Below are 27,011 nucleotides of genomic sequence, written 5' to 3' on the forward strand. Positions count from 1 at the left end.
ATCAATGTAAATCTTACAGAGGCTGTCAGAGGAAGTGTGATATTGGGAGAATCGCAATTGTCCCCTCTAACCTTCTTCTCCAATGGGTTTTGAGAATGAAGTGAGAAGAGCGGACTTGAGGAGTATGCAATTGGGATTTTCCCTATGTTGTCAATGTAAGGATGAAAATTGGATGTTCATCATTGACAATTGTGTAAATCACTTAAGTAGTACTTCAAAGTATTTTTACTTAAGTCATTTTGGGGGTTTCTGTACTTTACTATTTATATTTTTGACAACTTTTACTTCACTACATTCCTTAAAGAAACAAATGTACTTTTCACTCCTTACATTTTCCACGACACCCAAAAGTACTCGTTACATTTTGAATGCTTAGCAGGACAGAAAATGTTCCAATTCACACACTTATCAACAGAACCTCCCTGGTCATTCCTACTGCCTCTGATCTGGCAGACTCACTAAACACAAATGCATCGTTTGGAACATACGTCTGACTGTTGGAGTGTGCCCCTGGCTATCTGTAAATAAAAAATGTAATTGTGCCATATGGTTTGCTTAATATAAGGAATTTGAAATTATTCTTACTTTTACTCTTGATACTTAAGTATATTTAAAACCAAATAATGTTTTACTTTTACTCAAGTAGTAATTTACTAGGTGACTTTCACTTTTACTTTAGTCATTTTCTATTATTTTACTCAAGTATGACAATTGGGTACTTTTTCCACCACTGATCATTGACCTGTGTCTATAAAATCCTGTCTGTCACCTGAACTAATTGAGAAGGTGGTTGCATGTCAAGAATAAAGTTACGATTTATAGAGCTCCTGTATGCTGCCTCTGGTCTTAGACTTCATATAGTTGACGCTACATTCTCTGAACCCTCCAAACTGCGCTTACATTAACAATGACATTGTAACAAAAACATTCTGGCACTCACTTATTTTCACATCTCCGGTAGAGGGGGCGCAATGCTTTTTATTAGATACAGTAGAAATTACTATGCAATGTTAAAGAGACAAAAACATTTGACGCGGATGTAGAGAGTGTGTAACCTGTAAAGATAGCACCACCTCCCGATCATTTTGTTAGGCTGTGATACCCTGGTAATTTGTACATACATTTACCGATTTCGGGGAGAAGTTGCTTCTTCAGATTCACCATCACTTCTGACGGGACCCTCCGGAGGATAATAATCAATTGAGTATTGATACACACCCAACTAAAAAGTAATTTTACAGGTAAATTGCAACCCTATCGAATGCAAATGAAACCGTACCTTGCATAGCCTAACATTACATTTTGCACAACTCCAAAATAGGTTGCATGCTTTTAGAATACTAACCTACACTTGATCTGTTGACTTGAAAGCGCATTGTTCAGGAGACGTTAAATAGTTTATTATAAATCCAACAGATTGTTATTATTTTTATTTATTTTGCATCATAGTCATAATCGGAAATTGGTTTTGTTTATCATCGCTGCATCAGACATTCGCACAATGTCGGTATTGCTAGGTTTCTATTCAATTTATTTATTTGACAGGGACAATGCACATTAATTAACAGTTCCCTAAATGTGCCAGATTTAGGCAGTTTGGTAGTTTTCATCTGTAGTCCCTAGGCAGATAGTTGCTATCTAGTATCTAGCCTGTGGTTTATCTTGTAACTCAAACTTTACTACGTGGGGCGATTAGTGTTAAAATATGTTATGTTGATAACGCTAAATATGACACCAATAAGATATAATGATTTATAAGACTTTAAAGTAATTACATTATGAACAAGAGCTAAACGCGGAATGGGGATGCACTTCCAGAGAAAACACATGAAACTGATAGGGTGATTCAGAAGATAGCTGGAGGGGGATTTGAACCTTTGCCAATAAAAAAGTGAATGCTGCAACCTGGTCTCAGAGCATTTCGTATCCATCTGTATTTAATTTGAAATACTCTTACATTTCGTATGGTATGTATTAATTTGTGGATGTCCAGGGTTAGGGGAAGGATTAGCTAACATGCTAAGTAGTTGCCAGTTAGTTTAAAAAGTAGTAAGTAATTAACAAAAATGCAAAAGTTGTCTATGATGAGATTCAAAAATACAACCTTTTGGTTTGCTAGATGTTCGCATTGTTATACACCCAACCAACCACCCTCCCTCCTTCCGATTTTCCCTTAAGTAACCTTCTGTCTTATGTAACCATACCAAACAGAACATAGTAGGTAGCCTAGTGGTTAGAGGGTTAGGCCAGTAACCGAAACGTTGCTGGATTGAATCCAGGGCTGACAAGGTAAAAGTATATAGTTCTACCCCTGAGCAAGGCAGTTAACCCACTGATGCCGAAGACTTGGATGTTGATTTTGGCAGCCCCCTGCACCTCTCTGATTCAGAGGGGTTGGAATAAATGCAGAAGGCATTCATTCAGTTGTACAACTGACTAGGTATCCCCCTTTCCCATATCACACCAAATTGAGTGTCCCGGATTTACTTTTACTATGTTACGTCTTGTCTCTGAGACAAGGCTCTGCTCCCAAAGGAGATGTTTGTACTTGCCTAACAATTCCTCTCCTGATGGAATTATTTTTCTTAACGACATACACCAACTGATGGTGCAATAAAGACGCTTTACAATTGGTTTTCACTCTACACGCATGCAAACACACACACACACACACTGGTAGGCAATTATTCTGTAGTCAAATTCACTGTTGTAAATATGGAGGAGAATGGCAGAGTCGTAGTTGTATGATTTACTAGTGTCTGCATCCCAGCTGACCCACTATTTGGGACACCCTTATTAATAGATATCTACTTTTTCAGACACTGGATACACAATATCCATATGCCAGCATCAGCTACTTGAGCATTAGGTATTGTGGTATTACTGTAAGTTTGCCCCAGGTCATGCCCAGGAATTTGAACATGATTTTCCAAGCACTTCCTGTTTGCAATGAAGGAACATTGTGCAGATGGGATGTTGCTCTAACCAGCTTAGGAAAATAGTTGAGAGAAAAGATAATAAAGGAAATAATAGAATGTGCTGAATTCTTCATTAAGTACGTGTTTTGCTATACAGGTCATAATGCCAATGTTAATGTATGCAGCATATAATGTTATAATGAGCATATAGTCATATTCTATATAATTTCATGATCATTTATAAAATGGACAGAGCTATGAATTTGGTTTGTGAGAATGATGTCCATGTTGACACAGATCTCAACATAGTGCCTTCCTCAGCAGGTGTTAGAAAACTGGAGTGAGTACTGGCCATGGGATTCTCACAGGAAGGTTGTGGACTACCATTTGGGAAACATAAAGATAACTGAACCAAATTAGATGTATTCTGCAACCATTTTGCCACATTTTGGAACATCTTGAGACTCAACGTGTTCACAAGGACACTTACTCAAAAAACACATTTTCTCACTCAATCTTTCTCTTAATGTTGCAGGGACGTCAAAATGCTACGGATTTACTTGTGCTTGAGTGTTGTTGTCAACGTGGCCGTCTCGCAGGAAGCTGAGGAACCCATCTCATACACGGCAAGTACCCCTCTCACAACCTCCACATGCAAACACTGCAGTGCCTGCTGCCAAAAAATAGAGTGGGTTTCCCGGAGCCTAGTTCCAGTGCCAGACTAAAATGCACATTCAATGGCGATCCTCCATTGGAGACTATAGGCTTAATCTGGGAAACTGGCACTAAAAGACGCAGCCCCTTACCGGAAAAAAATGGCTTCTGTCAAACGGTTGTGGCAACTCTTTGGTAAATTTTCCGCAAATTTGCGCTAAGCTCATATTTTCACATTCAAATTACTTTTGTGGCAAACTGTGGCGTCAAATTTGCGGTGACGTGAACTTCTGGCAAACCATCCTGGAAAGCTTGTAGCAAACATGACTGTTTCCTGCAAAATAAGAAAAGACTAATTAGTTCAGATTTTTGGTTAGTTTGTGTATTAACAACATTTTATGCAGCGTTGGGGAGTAGTGAACTACATGTACACTGACAAAAAATATTAACGCAACGTGCAACAATTTCAACAATTTTACTGAGTTACATTTTAAAGAAATTAATTAGGCACCAAACTATGGATTTCACATGACTGGGACTACAGATATGATTATGTTGGGTCACAGACACCTTACAAAAAAGGTAGGGGCGTGGATCAGAAAATCAGTCAGTATTTGGTGTGACCACCATTTGCCTCAGGCAGCGTGACACATCTCCTTCGCATAGAGTTGATCAGGTTGATTGTGGCCTGTAGAATGTTGTCCCACTCCACTTCAATGGCTGTGCGAAGTTGCTGGATATTGGCAGGAACTGGAACACACGGTCATAAACATCGATCCAGAACAACTCCGACATTGATCGTCCTAATATTTATATATTTCTTAATTCCATTCTTTTACTTTTAGATGTGTGTATTTGTTGTGAATTATTAGATACTAGTGCACTGTTGGAGCTAGGAACACAAGCATTTCACTACACCCACAATAACATCTGCTAAATATGTGTATGTGACCAATACATTTGCTTCCCAAACATGTTCAATGGGTGACATGTCTGGTGAGTGTGCAGGCCATGGAAGAACTGGGACATGTTCAACTTCCAAGAATTGTGTACAGATCCTTGCGACATGGAGCCGTGCAATATCATGCTGAAACATGAGGTGATGGCAGCGGATAAATGGCATGACAATGGGCCTCAGGATCTCGTCACAATATCTCTGTGCATTCAAATTACCATCGATAAAATGCAACTGTGTTTGTTGTCCGTAGCTTATTCCTGCCTATACCATAACCCCAATGCCACCATGGGGCATTCTGTTCAGCAAACCGCTCGGCCATATGACGCCATGTACGCTGTCTGCCATCTGCCTGGTACAGTTGAAACCGGGATTCTTCTGTGAAGAGCACACTTCTCCAGCATGCCAGTGTCCATCGAGGGGTGAGCATTTGCCCACTGAAGTTGGTTACAATGCCGAACTGCAGTCAGGTCCAGACCCTGCAGAAATTCTTTGGTTGTGCAAACCGACACTTTCATCAGCTGTCTGGGTAGCTGGTCTTAGACGATCCTTCAGGTGAAGAAGCCGGATGTGTAAGTCCTGGGCTAGCGTGGTCACACATGGTCTGCGATTGTGAGGCCGATTTGGATGTACTGACAAATTCTCTAAAACAGCTTATGGTAGAGAAATTAACGTTACGTTTTTTGGCAACAGCTCTGGTGGACATTCCTGCAGTCAGCATGCCAATTGCACACTCCCTCAAAACTTGAGACATCTGTGCCATTGTGCTGTATGGCAAAACTGCACATTTTAGTGGCCTTTTTTGTGTGTCCCCAGCACAAGGTGCACCTGTGTAATAATCATGCTTAATCAGCTTCTTGATATGCCACACCTGTCAGGTGGATGAATTATCTTGTGAAGGAGAAATGCTCACAATTTGAGAGAAATACGTTTTTCTGTGCATGGAACATTTCTGGGATCTTTTATTTCAGCTCATGAAACATGGGACCAACACTTTACATGTTGTGTTTATATTCTTGTTCAGTATAGTTAAACTAGTAATTTAACTACATTTCCAGTAGCTTGGTGGTAGTTGAGCTAAATTCAAATCTAGGTAGTGCTCTAAGTAGTTTAAGCATATTTTGTAATATTTCTAAACATTTATTTGAAAATGCAAAGTTCATCATCAATATAAATGACAACACTAACCGTTGTGAATTTAGAAAACATGAACACTAAATGGGAACAAAGTTTGCGTGTGTGTGATGCTTACTTATGCTGTCTTACAAACAACAAGCCTGTGACTCTGCTCTTTGCAGACAGGTGTGTTGCACTGAGAACACCAGTAGCTGACTTTTCTATCCTTTGCGCTTGGGCAGAGCTGGCACCTCTTCCTCTTCTGGCCCTGGCTGCTCTGAGTGGTGGTAGCATGGCTCTCTTTCATCACCCCACAGCTTTCTATTGCCTCAGTTCTTCTATGGAGATGGGAGAACCTTCCAGAAGGACAACCATCTCTGCAGCACACCAACAATCAAGCCTTTATGGTAGAGTGGCCAGACGGAAGCCACTCCTCAGTAAAAGGCACATGACAGCCACCTAAAGGACTCTCAGACCATGAGAAACAAGAGTCTCTGGTCTGATGAAACCAAGACTGAACTCTTTGGATAGAAGGCCAAGCGTCACGTCTGGAGGAAAGCTGCTCATCCACTGTGACGCAGTGTTCACTCCAGTAAGACCCCTTTTTACTCAGTCTATTTGACTGGTTTTCACTCTCCTCAGAGGGGGAGTACTCCCCATCTGTAGAATCATCTAGGACAGCTGGACTACCAGGTGCATCCACAACTCCAACTTTAGCCACAGGCACATAGTCTGTGCCATCTGAATTGGATACCTCTGATTCTGAGTCAGAGGCAGCATTGGCTTCCTCATCCAGCATGTGTAAAACCATTTTGGTTGTATATCTGGCAGCATTCTTATGAGCCTCCTTATGATACTCCTTTTACTCAATGAGTTAAAAAGGATAAATGAAAACGGTTATTAATGAACATTATAAACAAGATATATGATAAATATTTGATTAACTACTTTGATTTTATTGTTGTAGCAAAAAGAATGTGCAATGCAGTGGATTCCATAAGAAATACACATGGGTCATATTTGATCCACATTTGAAAACTTGGGGTAAGGAATTCCTGGAATATTAGATAATAAAAAATAAAAAAATGTTTTGGGGGGGGGTCAATACAGCAACAACAAAAAACATTAGGCCGGGTCATTTTGATCCGGCATATGCATCCTAGGGTTAATAGTCTAAATTAAACATTCTGTTAAGATATGACCCCAACGTGATCTGTCCTTGAAATTTGTAGTCTATGACATTTCAGATTTACATGGTGATCATTTTTCACGAGGTAGTTTGAATGTAGTGAACTACTTTTTCAAAGTAACTTTAGGTAGCCTTTTACACTCGCACCTGTACACAGGTTGAAAATGGCAGATGTGGACACTGATAAGAGTGTAAATTTCAACACAGTGGCTGTACAGTAACATGCTTTACATGACGTCAGATCTCAAGGGTCTCCGCTTCACAGATCTGTATAGGTTTTGACTGACAGCCGTTCTGAAATTGAAAGCCACGCGCTAATGATGCTTGGGCTGACTCATAACCTGCAGACCCCACAGTTATATTGCGGGGCAGGCAGGTTTAGGGTCATGAAATATTGTGTGAATGAAGGGCGGGTGGGTGGCGGGTTGAATAAAGAGAAAACAATAGCCTACTGTAGCCTACTGTTCAGATGGATTAAATGGAAACTGAAATCTGACTGTAGGTCTATAACCTGCAGAATTAAGCATTTCTTCCATTAAAATTATACACCAAATGTAGGCAAAATTAGGACTCAGGAACAGGAGTGGAGAAATATGATTTCTTTCTTTCAGCATCTTGAGAGAATGTGAATGCGCAGTTAGATACCTTCTGTAGAGGTGCTATCTTAATCAGCATCATAAAAGCTGATTGTATTTCAACCACATAAAATATACATCCAAGCCGAACTTAAATCTTATCAGAAACAAGTTGGGTCGTTTTCACAGCTTTCTATTTCCTTTCCTTACATTTTAGTATTTTTTTATAGCATTTTCTCACCGGTCCCTTAACGTCTTTGCTCCATGAAAGAAGCGGAGATGACAGAAAACTTTACCAATGTCAACTAGATTGAAGCATTCATTCTATCGGTTTATGACGGTTTATGACGGTTTATGACATTCTTCTGGCGAGCAAGGGTTTATTTAGTCACATATAATGACAGAAGAGAAGCGGCATGTATCTATAGACAAATTGACTAACAAATAGCCTACGAAAATGTCAAAAATTATAAGTAGAAACATACCTAAATCAGGAAAAAAAGCATGGACCCCTGTCAAAAATCTTTCTGCCTACAGCAAATGTTTTTCTATATTATGGGTTAGGGTCGGTTGTGGGCCTCCAGATTTTCACTTTATCGCTTATAGTCAGGCGGGTGGGGATGGGTTATTAGCAATTGCGAGCGTGTGCACCCCCACCATGCGCGACAAGAAGTTGCCCCCATCCCCATCCCCCACTTATTGGGCAGCTTTAGCTACATTTTGGTTGTCTGAGTGAGGGAAATGCTGTAAATTAAGAGGACTCTATGTATTTTGAAAGTTGAGACATTGAGATTATAATACATCAACCGTGTAACCCGTGATACAAGTATTCAAAGTCCTTCACATGGATGGCTGACTCGTGTCCCAGGTGACCTGGTTGAGGATGTTGGGATATGACATGGAAAGCCACTAGGGGCAACAGTGAGCACTGTTACCTTCAAGAAGGTTTCGGTTTTGCTATGGCGGGGTTTCCCAAACTTGGTTCTCAGGACTCCAAAGGATGCATGTTTTGGTTTTTGTCCTATCATTACACAGTTGATTCAAATAATGAACTAATGATCAAGCTTTGATCATTTTAATCAGCTATGTAGTGTTAGGGCAAAAAACTAAACGTGCACCCTTTGGGTTCCCGGGGACCGAGTTTGGTCGTGCCAGGGTGTTGTGGACAGGGATGGCAAATGGGTGTATGCATCTGCCTCTGATTCCAAAGGTTGCAAGTTCAAATCCAACGATAGAAAGTTTTTTATTTATTTTTGTTTTAAGCCTATCCCAAAACTTAACTCTTTCCTTGGGGTGGCAGGTAGCCTAGTGGTTAGAGCATTGGACTAGTAACTGAAAGGTTTCAAAATCAAATCCCCGAGCTGACAAGTTACAAATCTGTCGTTCTGCCCCTGAACAAGGTAGTTAACCCACTGTTCCTAGGCTGTCATTGAAAATAAGAATTTGTTCTTAACTGACTTGCCTAGTTAAATAAAGGTAAAATAAATTTTTAAAACATTCAGAGTTAATGCCTAAACTTAACCCTAACTTTAAAAATTCAGAGTTAATGCCTAAACTTAACCCTACCTTAAAAATTCAGAGTTAATGCAACAACTTTGAAATTTGAGAAACATGGATGAATGTCTAATTCTGAGATATAGTTAAGTAAACAATATTTTTCTTAAGGGTAGTTTAACTTATTCCAGTGTGAAGTAATTGGTAGCTTGGTAAACTATATTTTCAGAGTAGCTTCCTCAACACTAATTAAATGTCTTATATGCATAAACCAAATCACATATAACTTTAAATGAACTTGCTATTTTAGAAGCTAAACTAAACATACTTAATGTACTAAATATACTAAACTACATGTATTAAATGTCTTAATAACAGATAAAAAAAAATATCCTGAAAAATCCTTATCTTGAAATGATTATCAGCATGCTAATGAAAAAGAGCAATAACTGAATATTCCCCAAATAAATAGTTTATTTCATATTTTTATGTAGCTACAATATTTACATGAGAGAAATGTGAACACTATGGGTTATGGGGATTTTAACCTTAGGATGTTTATGTTCATGAACTAAGTGATTACTGATGAGAAATTAGCTTTCAACCAATGGAAGTGAAAAAATAATAATATACACACAAAAAAAACTATTGCCTTTTTGAGTGAACTTTGGAGATGGCGGCCTTGTGGAAGTCCTTCGTCCAAAGCTTAATAACTGCATGCACTGAAACAATCAGAAAACACAAAACCAAAACAACATTAAGATCCTGAAAACAATCACTGAAAACTTCTTTCTGAAACTTCCATTCTATATTCTATATTTTCAACAATAAATCAATTATTCTGCCTTGTGTAAATGCTATACTAATAAAGAAAAATGTAGCTAGCATAACCTGGGACGCAGGCCTATTAAATCTAAATTTAAATATGTGGCCAACTGTTCCTAGAGAGCCACAACACATTTGATTCAAACTAATCAATCGATCAACAAGAGCTATAAGTTTAAAGAGCAATGAAATATCTATTTTTTTGCAAAGAATAAATGTATAGCAGGCTACATTTATGAGAATAACTCATGTATGCATTTGCTTACCTTATCAAACTTGAAGAAGATTACATTACACTCATTTATCGCAAAAAAAACAACTGTTATGAGTGAATGCACCACAAACATATTTCCAGGGTGTTGATGCATCCTCTTCCCAATGCAGCCTCTTCCAACACGACGGGTAGGGGAAGGGTATCCATCTGCAAGAGTGAAGTTTTGCTCTGATGTCAAGTCAGCTCATATTTCTTGTTGCTACTTTAACTTAGCTGTTATGCTAGCTAACATGGTACTGAACAGTGACGCTAGCATATTGACATTTGTTATTACAAGACAGCAAGTCTTTACCTAAAAATATAACGTTAAGTGTTTAGGTAAATCATTAGTTAGCTAGCTAGCTATCACATTAATTGTGCAAAAAGCCAGCCAGTGGCGCTGACAAGTTGCAACAAAATGTGTTTCACTCTATCCCATAAAACATGACACTGCTAAACAGGCATCAATTAGATAACACGATGTTTAAGTTTATTAGAATGTTTAATAAGTTAGACACTCACTGTACAACTTGGAAGGTAGATCACTTCAATAGATTTTTCTTCTCCCACTAACTGGTCATCAATGCTTACTGGTCTTGGAACTACTTCTGGCAAGCTGTTTGCCACTAGTGGCATTACATACTATTGTTGCCTAAGGTTTGCTGCAGATTCACCACTGGTGGCAAACATTTGCAAACTTCTGGCAACATTTATTTGCAGCAAATTTGCCATAAACTTATTTTTGTAAAGGGCAGCACAAGCAAAAGTCAATATTGAAGGACAATATAAGCTTTTTAAAGTGGGATTTAATTCAAGTCAAGGATGGGGTCAATTAAATGTTTTAATTCAGGAAGTGAATTGAAATTGAATTAAAAAATTGAAAAATCGTCATTGTAAAACATTTGGACAATTTGTATTTCATGAAGTAAAATGTTCATTTTGAGTTGACCCCAACCCTGATTCATGTACCAAGTGAATGTTCGTGAAAATGAACAGAGGGTTTGGAATAGACATTGATGGGATGGGATAGCATTGGCATGTCTCCAGTGGAGGATGTCTCCTTCTCGACAAATGACTGTAGTCGAAGTTGTTGTTGTTGGAGCTGTTGAATTATGGAGGTAATAACATCTGGACTCATGGAGACTGGAGACAACACGTGCCTGTGCACACACAGTGGCAAGTCCCATGACTCAGACGAGAGCGAGCGAGGCGAGCAGACATTCCTCCCTGGATGGCAACAGACTAAGCAAATTGTTTTGGGTGAATTAAGGTGTTCTCCAGGCTGACTCCTTAATTGCTGTCTGTCTGATTTCCTAATATACAGGCTCAAAGTGGCATAACAAAGGAGGGTAAGACTACATCTTTAATGAGATGTAGACTGTAAAGCTTCAGAGATATGTGATACGTATTTTGTAGATCAATTAATCAATCAATCCTTCAATCAATCAACAAACCAATCAATTGAGTACCAGATACTTATCCTCTCTTATTTATGTTCACAGTGTACAGATGGCTATACATTTGACATGGAACGACAAGAATGCAAAGGTAAGAGGTGCTTATCCACACTTTGTCAAATGTCCTTGTACGTTTCTGACTTAATGAATAGATTGATTAGTAGAGGAATTGAATAGCACTGTGGAAGAGATAGGATCAGTTCTAGCAGACACTGATACAGTATGTGTATACCAAGAATACCCGGCAGTCTCTATGGGGGTGCCACAGGGTTCAATTCTTGGACCGACACTCTTCTCTATATACATCAATGATGTCTCTCTAGCTGCTGGTGAGTCTCTGATCCACCTGTACGCAGATGACACCATTCTGTATTCTTCCGGCCCTTCTTTGGACACTGTGCTAATAACCCTCCAGACAAGCTTCAATGCCATACAACTCTCCTTCCGTGGCCTCCAATTGCTCTTAAATACAAGTTAAACTAAATGCATGCTCTTCAACTGATCGCTGCCTGCACCTGCCCGCCCGTCCAACATCACTACTCTGGACGGCTCTGACTTAGAATATGTGGACAACTACAAATACCTAGGTGTCTGGTTAGACTGTAAACTCTCCTTCCAGACTCACATCAAACATCTCCAATCCAAAGTTAAATCTAGAATTGGCTTCCTATTTCGCAACAAAGCATCCTTCACTCATGCTGCCAAACATACCCTTGTAAAACTGACCATCCTACCGATCCTCGACTTCGGCGATGTCATTTACAAAATTGCCTCCAATACCCTACTCAAAGAATTGGATGCAGTCTATCACAGTGCCATCCGTTTTGTCACCAAAGCCCCATATACTACTCACCACTGCGACCTGTACGCTCTCGTTGGCTGGCCCTCGCTTCATACTCGTCGCCAAACCCACTGGCTCCAGGTCATCTACAAGACCCTGCTAGGTAAAGTCCCCCCTTATCTCAGCTCGCTGGTCAACATAGCAGCACCCACCCGTAGCACACGCTCCAGCAGGTATTTCTCTCTGGTCACCCACAAAACCAATTATTTCTTTGGCCGCCTCTCCTTTCCAGTTCTCTGCTGCCAATGACTGGAAAGAACTACAAAAATCTCTGAAACTGGAAACAATTATCTCCCTCACTAGCTTTAAGCACCAGCTGTCAGAGCAGCTCACAGATTACTGCACCTGTACATAGCCCATCTATAATTTAGCCCAAACAACTACCTCTCCCCCTACTGTATTTATTTATTTTGCTCCTTTGCACCCCATTATTTCTATCTCTACTTTGCACATTCTTTCCAGTTTTTTACTTGCTACATTATATTTACTTCGCCACCATGGCCTTTTTTTTGCCTTTACCTCCCTTATCTCACCTCATTTGCTCACATTGTATATAGACTTATCTTTCTACTGTATTATTGACTATGTTTGTTTTACTCCATGTGTAACTCTGTGTTGTTGTATGTGTCGAACTGCTTTGCTTTATCTTGGCCAGGTCGCAATTGTAAATGAGAACTTGTTCTCAACTGCCAACCTGGTTAAATAAAGGTGAAATAAATACAAATATTGATGGTGGAGGTGGTGGTTTTCCTGGTATACCCATGCTGACTTGGTGGTGTTACACTGACCAGACCTGTGTTGAAATACATTTTTTTTTTCCAACCTGGAGTGACAGGTGGGTGGTATTTGCACTTTTGGGGCTATTCCACTGGCAAGCTCAATCAAGCACAGCTTATGTAGTTGAAAGAAAACATACCGTGGCTTACTATATGAACCCAGGTCTGTCTCTGACGGCGGTCCTCCCTTTTTCAGACATCAACGAGTGTACCACGGTGCCCGATGCCTGCAAGGGCGGCATGAGGTGCATCAATCATTTCGGAGGCTACTTCTGCCTGCCCCAGAATGCCCAGATCATCGTTAGTAATGGTGACGACGAGCCCACCGTGGCCCCTCTGGTGGAAGAACAGCCTCCTCTGGCACCCGCCCCTGCTTTGCCTGTCCAACGGGTCATCCAGAGCTCTTTCCAAAGCCAGGGCACCATGCAGTGTGCTGCAGGGTTCGTGGTGGACGAGCTCAACTACTGCCGTGGTAAGAGTAAGCCCATGCAACTTAACTGGGGTGTGTTTATTAGGACTAGGGCACACTATAGTAAAATGTTGAAAATGAGTGTTTCTAATTGGACAAGTACCCTGATTCGTTATGGAAGTGTCCAGCATCATTTTAATCCTACATACAAATATCCCATCAGTCTGATGTAATTTGAAGTATATAGGAATGGATCTGCCAAACAGTTATAAGCGGACTGTAGTGCAGTGCAGTTATACAAACTCAGTAGTAAGGCTAAAGTACAAACTCAGCATTGCAGGGGCCCTAGTTTAAATGAGCAATACCAGCAGGCAGATTTCCTTCTGGAATACTGCCGATGCTAGTTTATAAACAGATATTGAGGCAAAAGATAGTCATCTCAGATTGTCATTCAGTCACATTCAGGATTCATTCCAATTGGAATTCATTCAAAATGATTGCAGTCCCTTTTCAAGTTTAGAGCACTTTGTATGAAAACAGTTCTAGTGAAAATGCAATTGATTGAACCGTTTGAACAGTTTATGCGCTATCTGCAGGTTATGAAGATGCATTGTATTTGATCTGTAAAGTGGGGAACCACTTAACTTCCATTTACCCCTTTGCTCTTTTTCTTTGGATGATGGATTTGCAGCCGTCATTAAAGAATGTCATAATTTGTGTGTGTGCGTGTGTGTGTGTGTGTGTGTGTGTGTGTGTGTGTGTGTGTGTGTGTGTGTGTGTGTGTGTGTGTGTGTGTGTGTGTGTGTGTGTGTGTGTGTGTGTGGTGTGTGCGTGCGTGCGTGCGTGCGTGTGTGCGTGCGTGCGTGCGGGTGCGTCCTCCAATCTCCTGTTGGCAAACTGCGCAAGATTTTAGTCAGGTTGCAACATGCCAAATCCTGGCGGTAGAGGGAAACAATTGCTGTTACATAAACCATTCAATCAGCATGGGGCTACAGCCAAGCTGAGCTCAGGGAAGGAAGGAGATGATCGCCAACAACACATTCCTGAAACATATTTTTTTCTCATTTAATCATAATGTTTCTTTCATCAGAGGGACTGTCTTTAAGTTGGAGTGATTCACAAACTAAAGGCAGACAGATTAGGGGTATTATGATATGTACTATACAGTATTATACAGTATCAGATACAAGATAAAAATGATGCTACATCCCCTAAAAGAATGGCATTAGTGATTTGCATTGATACTTTTCCAGTTTAACATCACAATCAAAACGTACACTGTAACCGAGGAAGATTATTGCAGTGTCTTGTTCTTACAACTGGTAAACATTTGCCACATGCTACATGCGATTCTGGTAACTAATGCTAATAAGACCGTGGCACTTGACCATGAAAACAAGTTCACAGGGCTGAATTCAACTCCAGCATTAATTCTTCAATGTTTACAGATCTGGAAAGGTTTAAGCAGTGTAGTGGTATAGCTTCATCAAATTGCTTGCACCTTCCAGATCAGCGAACATTGAAGGGTTAGGGCCAAGAGGAAGGGATAGGGAGGGAATTGGATTAGTGATTTGTCATTTCTCCCCGAGGAAGGAAGGACATATTTCTAAAGTATTGGAACAGAGCCTGATTATTCTATTGTTCAATACATTGACTGTAAGGTTCAATAGCAACTGGTTATTGAAGCACTACAAAGAGGAGACAACCAGCAGACACTGACTACAGCCAGAGAGGACTTTGGTGGTGGTGCATCCTTTCATCGCACATCTCATCCACCTCAGACATGGACAGATAGATAGGTCTACCAAAACAGTAGTCACGACATCACTGCATGTGCGTACTTATGGGCTTTAGTCTTTAGCATTTGATTTGGTCTGCGGCATATTCTTTCAGAAGCTTAGTTCCCTTGTTTACTCTCTTTCATAATTACATCCCTCTTTTATCTCTATCTGAGGCCATTGAACACAAAGGAAGAGCTGGTGCCCTTCTCAAAACAGTAGTTTCTCATCCTGGATGTTGACATATTTGAAGGGGGGGGGGCTTCCCTCAGTAGTCCCCTTGCGATGAAACATTTTGAACCTGACACCTTGACGGAAACCGAATATATAGGGGTGCCTGGCACGGCATTCTTGCAAGGATACAGGGATCTTTGTAAACCAAGCTTTTTGTTTGAAAAGTGCTCGTTTTGGAGGCTGGGGGTGGGTGGGGGAATATATGTGCATAGACTGTAGTGCGGCAGTATTTCAACATTGTAGTTTTGGCAAATTCTGGCAAGAAGTACTGTATTTGAAGGTGTCATGTTCTTTGCACTCTTATTTCTGGCACAGTGTGTTAATTATTATTATTATGTTAACTATTATGCTACATAGAACTCAAGTTTGATTTTAGGATTGGTTCACCTCTGTCAGCATGTCAACTTTTCACTGGTCTTAATTCATTTCTGTGAAAGAAAGGTTGTAGGGCGACTGTATTGTCACTTCTTCACCCCATACTGTACATGCTGAGTGGAGGCCAGCTTTGTTCATTAGGGCTATTCACCTCCCAATCAGGGCCAAAAGCAGGGTCAGCCGGGCTTTGTTAAGTGTGTGTGTGTGTGTGTGTGTGTGTGTGTGTGTGTGTGTGTGTGTGTGTGTGTGTGTGTGTGTGTGTGTGTGTGTGTGTGTGTGTGTGTGTGTGTGTGTGTGTGTGTGTGTGTGTGTGTGTGTGTGTGTGTGTGTTTGAAAGGGGAACTTGTTTACACAGACTTCCAGCCTCCAGGAGGACAATTCTCACATTGTGTCCATCACTGTCGTCAACAAATGAGTTACATCAGCAGGGTAAGAGTAGCCTGGTCTCAGATCTGTTTGTTCTGTCAATGGCCTTAGGATTTGGCAATAAATACAGCACGAACATATCTGGGAGCAGGCAAGGGTATGAGGGAATTGGTGTGTTTAGCCTTTGAGCTTTCTGTACAGACTTGGTGTTCTCTCCCACACATCTAACACCTCCAACTCCCTGTATATGAATTCCCTATTTTTAGTTCTTTGTATATAGAGACCACCCCGGAGTGGGACTGCAAGGGAACACTGTCTGTGTTGCATTCAGAAAAATGCTTTTGTTGAGCCAGGAAACGGAATATCAGGGGTCTGGACTGCAGAGTGTGTTTTGGAGCAATTTGTCCCATGTTATATTTTTAGATAACAAAAATAAATGGTAAATCATGTAGGGGGGGGGGGGTGATTGGGAAATAATTTTGACATGCAACCAATGTGCATTTTACATTGAATTCAAGGAGTGAACTAATGTTGTACAAATCCCAGAGATACTCCCCACCCTCCCATTTCCACCCCTGGGTGTGCCCCCTGAATCATAATGAATAATAGTACCAAGCAAACAGAAGATGTAATCAAATCAGGTGAATTCAGCTGAAGTCTGTTTTTGTTACATGAAGGTTCCTGGTGGAGAGCCAGACACGATTACCAGGATGTAACACGGGAGCCTCACTGTGGTGGCAGTCCGCCTGCTCCTTCTGACGGTCTACGGCACGCTGGAGTCTCATGTGGGCATCATTCCAAACCTCCTATGCGAGTCTGAACCACTGGTCCACCGCAGGTGCTTCGGTCTGGCTCGGTTCCACTACGGCTCTCCAGGGCTGGCTGATATCCCAGGACACACTGGAAGGGGGTCAGCCCGGTGGAGGAGTGACGCAGTGAATTCTGGGCGTACTCCGCCCAGGGAAGGAACCGGCCTGTGAATTGGGGACCACGGTCGGAGACGATGTCCTCTGGAAGGCCATACTGCCGGAAGACCTGCTGGAACTGTGCCTCAGCGACCTGGAGAGCCATAGGGAGACCAGAGAGAGGGATAAAACGGCAGGATTTAGAGAATCTGTCCACAACAACCGTAATAGTAGTGAAACCATCAGAAGAGGGGAGATCAGTGATGAAATCTGCAGGACTCCACACCAACTTACGGGGGTCACCCTTGAGGGGAGAGAAGAGGCGATGGAGCTGATGTTCTTAATGAAGCGACTGTAGAAGTTGGGAAACCCTAAAAACCATTGTAGTCCCTTTATGGTGGTTGGGACTGACTGCCTCAACCTTCCTTTCATCCATAACTACTCCCTGTGGGCTGATCCGGTATCCGAAGAAGGAGACAGTGGCTTGATGGAACTGGTACTTCTCTGCTTTGACGTACAGGTGGTTCTCCAGGAGGCGTCCCAGGACTACCCGGACTTGGGCCGGGGACGATGAGCAGGGAGACAGGTGGCACAGGTCTTGGAGCAAACCTCCCGGAGATTCTGGTAAACCTCTGGGATGTTGGCATGGAGGGAAACCACAGGACTATCGACTGACATGGAATCACAGGGTAAGGGAAAGCAGGTCTTTCGACATCTGTGTGCCCAGGCAGTGATCTCCATCCTCAACCAGGTGATGGTGGAGACGTGACTTTGGAGCCACAGGAGGACGAGGATTACTTTGTGTAGGGGTGCCTCGATGATGAGGAAGGGAAGGCTTTCTTGGTGCAGGGGTCCTATGGTGATAGTGAGTGTTGCTGTGATGTGTCTGATTGTACCAGATCCCAGGGGTTGACTATCCAGTGCTTGAACCGGAAAAGGAGAGGAGTTCAAGTAACAGACACATCTCAACATCAACTGTTCAGAGGAGACTGTGTGAATCAGGCCTTCATGGTCGAATTGCTGCAAAGAAACCACTACTAAAGGACACTAATAAGAAGAAGAGACTTGCTTGGGCCAAGAAACACGAGAAATGGACATTAGACCGGTGGTAGGTGAGACGCAGAGTAGGTGAACGGTTGATCTCATGTGTGGTTCCCACTGTGAAGCATGAAGGAGGGGGTGTGATGGTGTGGGGGTGCTTTGCTGGTGACCCTGTCAGTGTTCAAATTCAAGTTCAAATTCAAGGCACACTTAACCAACATAGCTACCACAGCATTCTGCAGCGATACGCCATCCCATCTGGTTTGCGCTTAGTGGGACTATAATTTGTTTTTCAAGAGGACAATGACCCAACATACCTCCGGGCTGTGTAAGGGCTATTTGACCAAGTAGAAGAGTGATGGAGTGCTGCATCAGATGGCCTCACCCGACCTCAACCCAATTTAGATGGTTTGGGATTGGACTGCAGAGTGAAGGAAAAGCAGCCAAGAAGTGCTCAGCATATGTGGGAACTCCTTCAAGAATGTTGGAAAAGCATTCCAGGTGAAGCTGTTTCAGAGAATGCCAAGAGTGTGCAAAGTTGTCATCAAGGCAAAGGGTGGCTACTTTGAAGAATCTCAAATCTAAAATATATTTTGATTTGTTTAACACTTTTCTGGTCACTACATGATTCCATATGTGTTATTTCATAGTTTTCATGTCTCCACTATTATTCTACAATGTAGAAAATAGTAAGAATAAAGAAAAACCCTTGAATGAGTAGGTGTGTCGAAACTTTTGACTGGTACTGTAAATGCCAAGTTGTTCTCACAGAATATCATAATGGATGACTTTCTCTACTTCCGCTCTGCCTTTCTGCCATTTCTCTTTAATTTATTAGTCCCTCCTTGTCTTGCAGATGTGAACGAGTGTGAGGGGAGCAATCCCTGTCAACACCAGTGCTACAACATCATGGGCTCCTTCATCTGCCAGTGTGAGCAGGGTTATGAGCTAGCCTCCAACCAAGCCTCCTGCCAAGGTACTGCAAATAAATATTAGGAAAGTGTTCCTAATGTTTGGTATACTCAATGTATAACTATCAGTACCTTCATTTATCAGTACCTTATTGATAATGTATACTGATACAATTTTACAATCCCCCACCCCCCGCTCACACCTAATATTTTCTTTCCTGAGAAGTTTCTGTCAGACTCCCTTTAAGGGTTGACTACGTAATATTTATCTATTCGTAGACATTGATGAATGCGCCTTCTCGAGTTACATGTGCCAGTGGCAGTGTGTGAATCAGCCCGGAGGGTATGTCTGTACCTGTCCCGAGGGATACCAGCTCCAAGGCAACCGAATGTGCCAAGGTAATGTGCCTGTTTCAACTAGTAAAATATCTAGCCCTCTCTTACAACAGCAGGAAGTCGTACATCATAATAATGAATCTTAATACCTTTAAACTGAATCCCCAATGATAACTCATTGGCTTTATGCCTAGATTTGTACTTGTATCTTGGTATAAAGTCAGTATTGACACTTGATTGATTAACTAACAGTCCATGAGATAGACATGATAGTTTGAAATGTAGTTTTAAGCTACGCATTGCTTGTTTACAAAGACTACAAGACCGTTGTACTAAGCTCATAAGCTATTTTAAGTTATTTTCTTATTGAAATGACCATTGACTACATTTTCTCTCAGTAACAACATTTTCTTTCCATTAACAGACATAGATGAGTGTGAAACAGGAAACAACTGCCGCGAGGACGAGATGTGTTGGAACTACTTTGGTGGTTTCCGCTGCTACCCCAGGAACCCTTGCCACGAGCCCTATGTGAAGACAGGAGAGGGGTGAGTATGGTCCGGTGAAATGCATGATGATGATCACATGATGAGTAAACTGGACTGGGACCTGAAGTCTTAGTGGGCTAACACAGTCTTGTGGGGTGCAGGAGACCCAGGTTCAAATCAACGTCAGCAAGACAAAAGAGCTGATCGTAGACTACGGTAAACAGAGTCTAGAACCAACAGGACCCTGAACAGCTTCTACCCCAAGCCATACGACTGCTAAGTAGTTAGTTAAATAGTTAACCAAATAGCTACCCGGACTATCTGCATTGACACTTTTTTTGACCCATCACATACAGCACCTTCAGAAAGTATTCCCACCCCTTGACTTTTCCCACATTTTGTTAGGTTAGAACCTGAATTTAAAATGGATTAAATTGAGATGTTTGGGTCAATGGCTTACACACAATACCCCATACTGTCAAAGTGGAATTATGTTTTTCAACATTTCTGCAAATGAATTACAAATAAAAAGCCTTGAGTCAATAAGTATTCAATGCCTTTGTTATGGCAAGCCTAAATACTGCATGTTCAGTAGTAAAAATGTGCAAGTCACATAATACATTGCATGGACTCATTCTGTATGCAATAATAGTGTTTAACATGATTTTTGAATGACTACCTCATCTCTGTATTCCACACACACAATTATCTGTAATGTCCCTCAGTCGAGCAGTGCATTTCAAACACAGATTCAACCACAAAGACCAGGGAGGTTTGCCTATTGGTTTTGCCTAATGTGACATTGAATATCCCTTTGAGCATGGTGAAGTTATTAATTACACTTTGGATGGTGTATCAATACACCCAGTCACTACAAAGATACAGGCGTCCTTCCTAACTCAGTTGCCGTAGAGGAAGGAAACCGCTCAGGGATTTTTACCATGAGGCCAATGGTGACTTTAAAACAGCTGCAGAGTTTAATTGTTGTGATAGGAGAAACTGAGGATGGATCAACAACAGTGTAGTTACTCCATAATAATAACCTAGTTCACAGAGTGAAAAGAAGGAAACCTGTACAGAATAAAAAATATGACAAAACATGCATACAAAGTGTTATTTGGGGCAAATCCAATACACAATACAACACATTACTGAGTACCGCTCTCCATATTTTCAAGCATAGTGGTGTCTGCATCATGTTATGGGTATGTTTGTAATCGTTAAGGACTGGGGAGTTTCAGGATTTAAAAAAATGGATTGGCACTAAGCACAGACAAAATCTTAGAGGAAAACCGTCTGCTTTCCACCAGACACTGGAAGATGAATTCACCTTCCAGCAAAACAATAACCGAAACACAAGGCCAAATCTATACTAAAGTTGCTTACCAAGAAGACAGTGAATGTTCCTGAGTGGCCGACTTACAGTTTTGACTTAAAAAGTTTCTACTTTAAAATCTATGGCAAGACCTGAAAATGCTTGTCTAGGAAACGATCAACAACCAATTTGACAGAGCTTCAAAAATATTTTTGAAAAGAATAATGGGCAAATGGTGCAGAATCCAAGTGTGGAAAGCTCTTGGAGACTTACCCAGCAAGACTCACAGCTGTAATTGATGCCAAATGGGCTTTTACAAAGGATTGACTCAGGGGTGTAAATACTTGTGTAAATTAGATATTTCTATGTTTCATTTTCAATAAATTTGCAAACATTTCTAAAAACATGTTTTCACTTTGTCATTATGGGGCATTGGGTGTAGGTGGGTGAGAGGGAAAAAATCAATTGAATCCATTTTGAATTCAGGCTGTAAAACAACACATTTTTAATAAGTCAATGGGTATGAATACTTTCTGAAGGCACTGTACTCTGCTGCTAATGTTTACTATTTATCCTGTTGCCTTGTCACATTATTCCTAGTTATATGTACATGTCCACCTCCATTACCTCGTACCCCTGCACATCGACTCGGCACTGGTACCCCGTGTATATAGCCAAGATATCCTTAGTCATTGTGTGTTTATTATTACTTTTATTACGTGTTATTACCTTTCTATTATTTCTATATTTTCTTTCTCTCTGCATTGTTGGGGATGAATTATTTCACTGTTAGTCTACACCTGTTGTTTACGAAGCATGTGACAAATAACATTTGATTTGATTTTGAGGATACCTTTGCCCGTGCACTAAACAACCTTACGCATGTGTTACTTTACGCAACAACAAAAAACTTTACACAGCTGCTGCTCCCCCGCTGGTCCCTCACTCAATCTTCCCGTGAATTCGAAAACATTCCCCAAAATTAGGAGGACATGAAACTCATTTGTCTGTTGTAACTGTTAAGGTTAAGATTACATCATTTGAAATATAAGCAGGAGGCAGCCAGGCAGTGTAAGTTGTGTTATTTTCCCCGCTTTTCAGTCAGTATGTAGGCTCCAACATAAGTTACACACATTGGTGGGGAGTTACAGACAGCATGGACCACATGGGTAAAAGTGTCAGCTAAAATGACCTCATAGCTAAAACTACATGTATTAAAGTGCTAAAAAATACAATTTACACAAAACCACATGGACCACATCAATAAAAGTGCTAGCTAAAAAAAAACACATACTGAAGTCAAAACCACAAGGACCAGATTGATAAAGTGTCTGCTAAAATGACCACATAGCTTAAAACCACATATATGCAACATGTATAAAAGTATCTGCTAACGTGACCATACCCAATGGTTCTCTCTGTCTCTGCATGTCTGTAGGCGTTGCAGCTGCCAGTCGCTCACAATTTGCCGAGGCCTGCCGCCGTCCATCGTCTACAAGTACATGAGCATCTCGTCGGAGCGCTCCGTCCCAGCCGACATCTTCCAGATCCAGGCAACGAGCGTCTACCCTAACATGCACAATACATTCAGGGTCAAGTCTGGCAACGAGGGAGGAGAGTTCATCCTCAGGGTGAGCCCAGAGATGTTTCAGTCACTCAACAGGTATTAACGTTACCATCATGTCAGATGGTGTCAGCATTTGTCACTTGCTTTTCTACCTAAGTGGTAGCGTAATTGAATGATCTCTCGTCTACTGTGTCATTGAAACACTTATTTAAGGTAGGTGTTGGTTTCAGATGTTTTGGCTGCCCTTTGCTATTTAGGGAATATCTTGTGAGATTGCATTTTGAGTGGACAATCCCTTTAATGAAATAATCTTTTGACTTCCCCTGATTGCTATCCCTTACCCTTAAATGGATAGCTCACACACATTTCCCACTTACATCATTATTATTGGATACCTAAAAAGTAGTTTATAGGTAGGTTTGAAGTTAATATTCTAATATTCGCACCAAAAATTATGCTAATTTTACTGGCAGTGGTGTGTTTCCATCAAACTGACTTCTTGCAACTTAAAAGCTGTGCATAATGACGTAGTGCACATAAAAAGGTACTTTGTCGTGTACCTTTTAATTTACAGAATAAAAAAACAGTTCTATGTGTTTCCATCCCACTTTGAACTTGGTCGATAGTGTTGGCACAAAAAGTCTGCGATTAACAGCCAGCTCATAGACACTGCACATAGTGCAAAGGATACATGATGAGATTCTGGATAAGCGCAAGATCATTTTTAATTGTCAATTGGCAGCCATGCACCGATCATCATGTCACCAGCATACAAATGAAGACCCTCAATATTTATTGGAAAGGAGCATCAAGGAAAACAGAAAGGAAAACACGGCACACTGCTGCTCATGCTCCCGGGTGATATTTATTTACAACAACGTTTCGACCCTTAGGTCTTCATCAGGCATACATATCCCAAGTGGGGGTGGAAGGTCCTATATATATATAGGGGCAGTACTCAGTGACATCACTTCCTGAAACAGGAGGTAAAGAAAATGTAGTTTCACAATATTAACACTCAATGTATCAAAATATATGATCATGCACAGGGAATGTGATCAATATTTACAGTAATATGCTTATACATAAAATATTAAATTAGGATAAAAAAAAACACAATTTAGACATATTGAAACTATAAAAGTCAAATTCCTCTCAATGTCCCCTCCCCTGTGTGACATATTGACCATTTTTATTCCAATGTATCTCAGAGAACTAAATAGGATGTCCAGCTTGTTCAAAATGAGCAGCAACCAGATTTTTTTTGTCTCACCTGTCCGTATATTTCTGTGGTGCTCACTGTCTCGAGGCTTCTAAAGGTCTTCCCTATATAAAACAGACCACAAGGGGACATTTCAACATGTAAATAACATTGATGCGGCTTTACGTACAAATGCAACTCATTTACCCACCCCCGCACAGGACAAAGATTTAAGATCAAGGGCCTGATTACCTGCATGTCCACCAATGTTATTTACATGTTGAAATGTCCTTGTGGTCTGTCTTACACGGGGGAAACCCTGTAGCCTAATAAACTGTGGCGTTTTCCTTTCTGTTTTCCTTGAGTTGGCCTACAACTCCAGCACGTATATTCTTCAGCTTTCGCAAAGGAACATCAAGCTCATCACTCTGAACTTTCACCAGTCTGTAAAATGTATCAATAATTATTTCATCTATAGCCTAATAAACTGTGCGTTGTTTTTCCAAGTTGTAGTAGAAGGACATTACGTCTGGTGACGGCAAATTTACTGCGACAAATGCGCCAAAAAAAGGGTTTTCACTGCCATTTGTTGCATTATCTATTTCACTGATTCACCCCGGTCTAGCGTCTTTTGTTCTATCGACATTTTAAGAATGTTTATCGACAATTGCTGTTCCCATCAGACGTGTTGTACATTGTTTTATCCAACAGGTACTTTACTAGCATTAAAATGGTTGGATGGAAACATGGTTTGTGGACCCGGAGGGTCAGTGACCCCAGATTTGTACATTAGCATTAACATCAATGAGTGTAAAATAATGGTAGTGGTAGGACCCTTGTTAGCATCCTCAGAACATGCTAACCAAATAATCCCTTTAACCTACCAGCGCTCCAGTAACGTCAGTGCCATGCTAGTGATGACCAAGCCGCTGACCGGACCGCGGGAGCATGTGGTTGACCTGGAGATGGTCACCCACAACAATGTCCTCAACTACCGCTCCAGCTCTCTGCTCCGGCTCACCATCATCGTGGGACCCTATGCCTTCTAAGTTCCAGTTACAAATTGCTCTTAGGCACAGATCTTAAATCAGTTTACCTGTCCCCATATCTCATATTATCCATTAGAGGATAAAAGGCTAAACTGGCCTTAGATCAGTGCCTAGGGGCACTTTCATCCTACTCAGCCCTCTTACTCCCTCCTAGACCCTCACAAGGCCTAACACTCTCTGTACTGCTTGGATCTAATAGAGATATCCACATACTCCCTGCAAGGGTTTCCCATTCATGGTCCTTGTCCTGTGTTGGCTAGTTTTCATTCAAATGGATGGCTGTATAAATTGGGATTGAATGTATATTGTCTGATCTGCTGGTTGAGCACTGGACTGGGTGAAATTGTTTTGTTTTAGCTCAAAGCGTGTAGTCCTTTCTTGGAGATGGAACCATTGGATATTTGCAGTGAAAACCAACACCCACACAGAGCACATACTGGAGGAGCAGGAGGGTGAAATAGCCAGGCCACGATATCACTGGCTAATGATAACATTGTAAGAGCATAACGTGACTTAAACTGAACACAACTCTTTCTTAATCATCCTTTGCTAAACGTACGTATTGCACTGTAGTAGGAGAATGAGTTCTCGTCACATTTGAAATCGTTGTGAAATCTCTCAACATTAGTCTAGTCAAGATGTGTTTTCCTGCAGAGAAATGACCAGTGTTTGAAATCACACTTGCCCTTTTTATCTTTTTACCATAGTTGCCAAGTGAGATTCACAATCACATCATATCCCCTTTAAGATCACTGATTTTGTTTGTTTGGAGAGCTTTTCATTTATGTAGTTGAAAAGAAACGTACAGTAATGCAATGTGAAGTCAATATAAATACCAATTGTCATTGAAAAGAGATATCTGTTTCAGTTTTCTTGAAGAGAGATAATCTCTATTGGACAGACTATGAGCTTCTGACCAAACTACGTGAGATTTTAGTTCTGGGTTAACCGAGATTAGAAGAGAGACAAAGGCACCTAAAACAGTCAAGCTTATTGGTGAAGTGTGATTTAATGGGTTACAAGTATAGTGATTTGGTGAGGACTGTGATGGAACCGTTTGCAGTGTGTAGTAATCCAATGGCATCCTTAACGAATGGAAATGTATGATCACGTCAACCCTCATCGGAGAGTTGCTCGGCAACCTCTGTCCAATGGGAATAAAGCAATAATGCTTTTGGACGCAAAAGTGATATTTTCAGGAAATCATTGGCAGTGTTGTTTGGTCATATAGGCAGGGGAATTGTTGCTTAACATGTCTGTATGTGTGCCAGAGTGCCTCTTGATCCTGCACAGAACTTCCAGTCAGCGATCAGCCACAAACAGTTAGTCAGGTCATTTCGACACAGAGTTCCTTTCATAAGGAGTCATTGAATCACAATTTTTTTTTAGTAGAGGATTTGACTCCATGAGACTTTTTGAAATAAATATCATGTTTGACAATCAACAAGGAAGCTCAATTGAATCAAAAGGTTCCCACTCCGAATGACATGCAATTTCAACTGTGTATGTACTATATATAGGTAGGTACAGTGTAAGTACAGTATTCCATATCTCTGTGGTTGGAACAGTCAATTTGAGCAAATGTATGTTTATAAAAACTGTTAAAAAGGTAACAGTTGAAGACCTACCATAAATAACAATGTGTACCTACACTGTGGTTGCAATGTACCAGCCTATATAATATACCTATATAATTACCATGTAGATACATAGTTCTGGCAACAATATTATGTGGAAACAAATGTGGTTACATTCCAATATGAAAATGATTTATTGGGGTGATAATAAAATGTAATTGAAGACTGAAAATTGGCAATATAAATGTATATCTTATTTTATACGAAGGAAGTCCACGTGTAGCTCTAATATATAAAACATTCATGCGACTTAACATTGTTATATATATTTACACCAAGCACAAGTTTGTCACAGCTTTTGAGAATATTTACTTCTTTTTTTATTTTTTATAAAAGATACATTTTA

The 27,011-nt window shown here is 40.8% G+C and overlaps 1 protein-coding gene and 1 long non-coding RNA gene across 3 annotated transcripts; one reads left to right on the forward strand and one right to left on the reverse strand.

Moving 5' to 3' along the window:
• Positions 1-1,032: 1,032 nt before the first annotated feature.
• Positions 1,033-27,011, forward strand: LOC109890464 (EGF-containing fibulin-like extracellular matrix protein 2). 2 transcript variants are annotated; one of them, XM_031828166.1, is made up of 9 exons: positions 1,033-1,229; positions 3,454-3,544; positions 11,482-11,527; positions 13,250-13,525; positions 19,018-19,137; positions 19,352-19,471; positions 19,833-19,956; positions 22,650-22,842; positions 24,867-27,011. In XM_031828166.1, exons 2-9 carry the CDS (start codon positions 3,464-3,466, stop codon positions 25,026-25,028), a joined length of 1,122 nt encoding a protein of 373 aa, XP_031684026.1. In that variant the 5' UTR covers positions 1,033-1,229; positions 3,454-3,463; the 3' UTR covers positions 25,029-27,011. The 2 variants fall into 2 exon arrangements, with proteins under 2 accessions (XP_031684026.1, XP_020337987.1); XM_020482398.2 differs by having other exon boundaries at positions 1,034-1,241.
• LOC109890472 (uncharacterized) lies at positions 9,399-10,669 on the reverse strand. The gene is made up of 3 exons (XR_002255411.2): positions 10,502-10,669; positions 9,993-10,147; positions 9,399-9,623 (listed from the first exon to the last, which is right to left on the reverse strand). It is a non-coding gene; the product is annotated as an uncharacterized LOC109890472 (long non-coding RNA).

The sequence above is a fragment of the Oncorhynchus kisutch genome, linkage group LG1, assembly GCF_002021735.2.
Source record: "Oncorhynchus kisutch isolate 150728-3 linkage group LG1, Okis_V2, whole genome shotgun sequence".
Classification (NCBI taxonomy): Eukaryota; Metazoa; Chordata; class Actinopteri; order Salmoniformes; family Salmonidae; genus Oncorhynchus; species Oncorhynchus kisutch.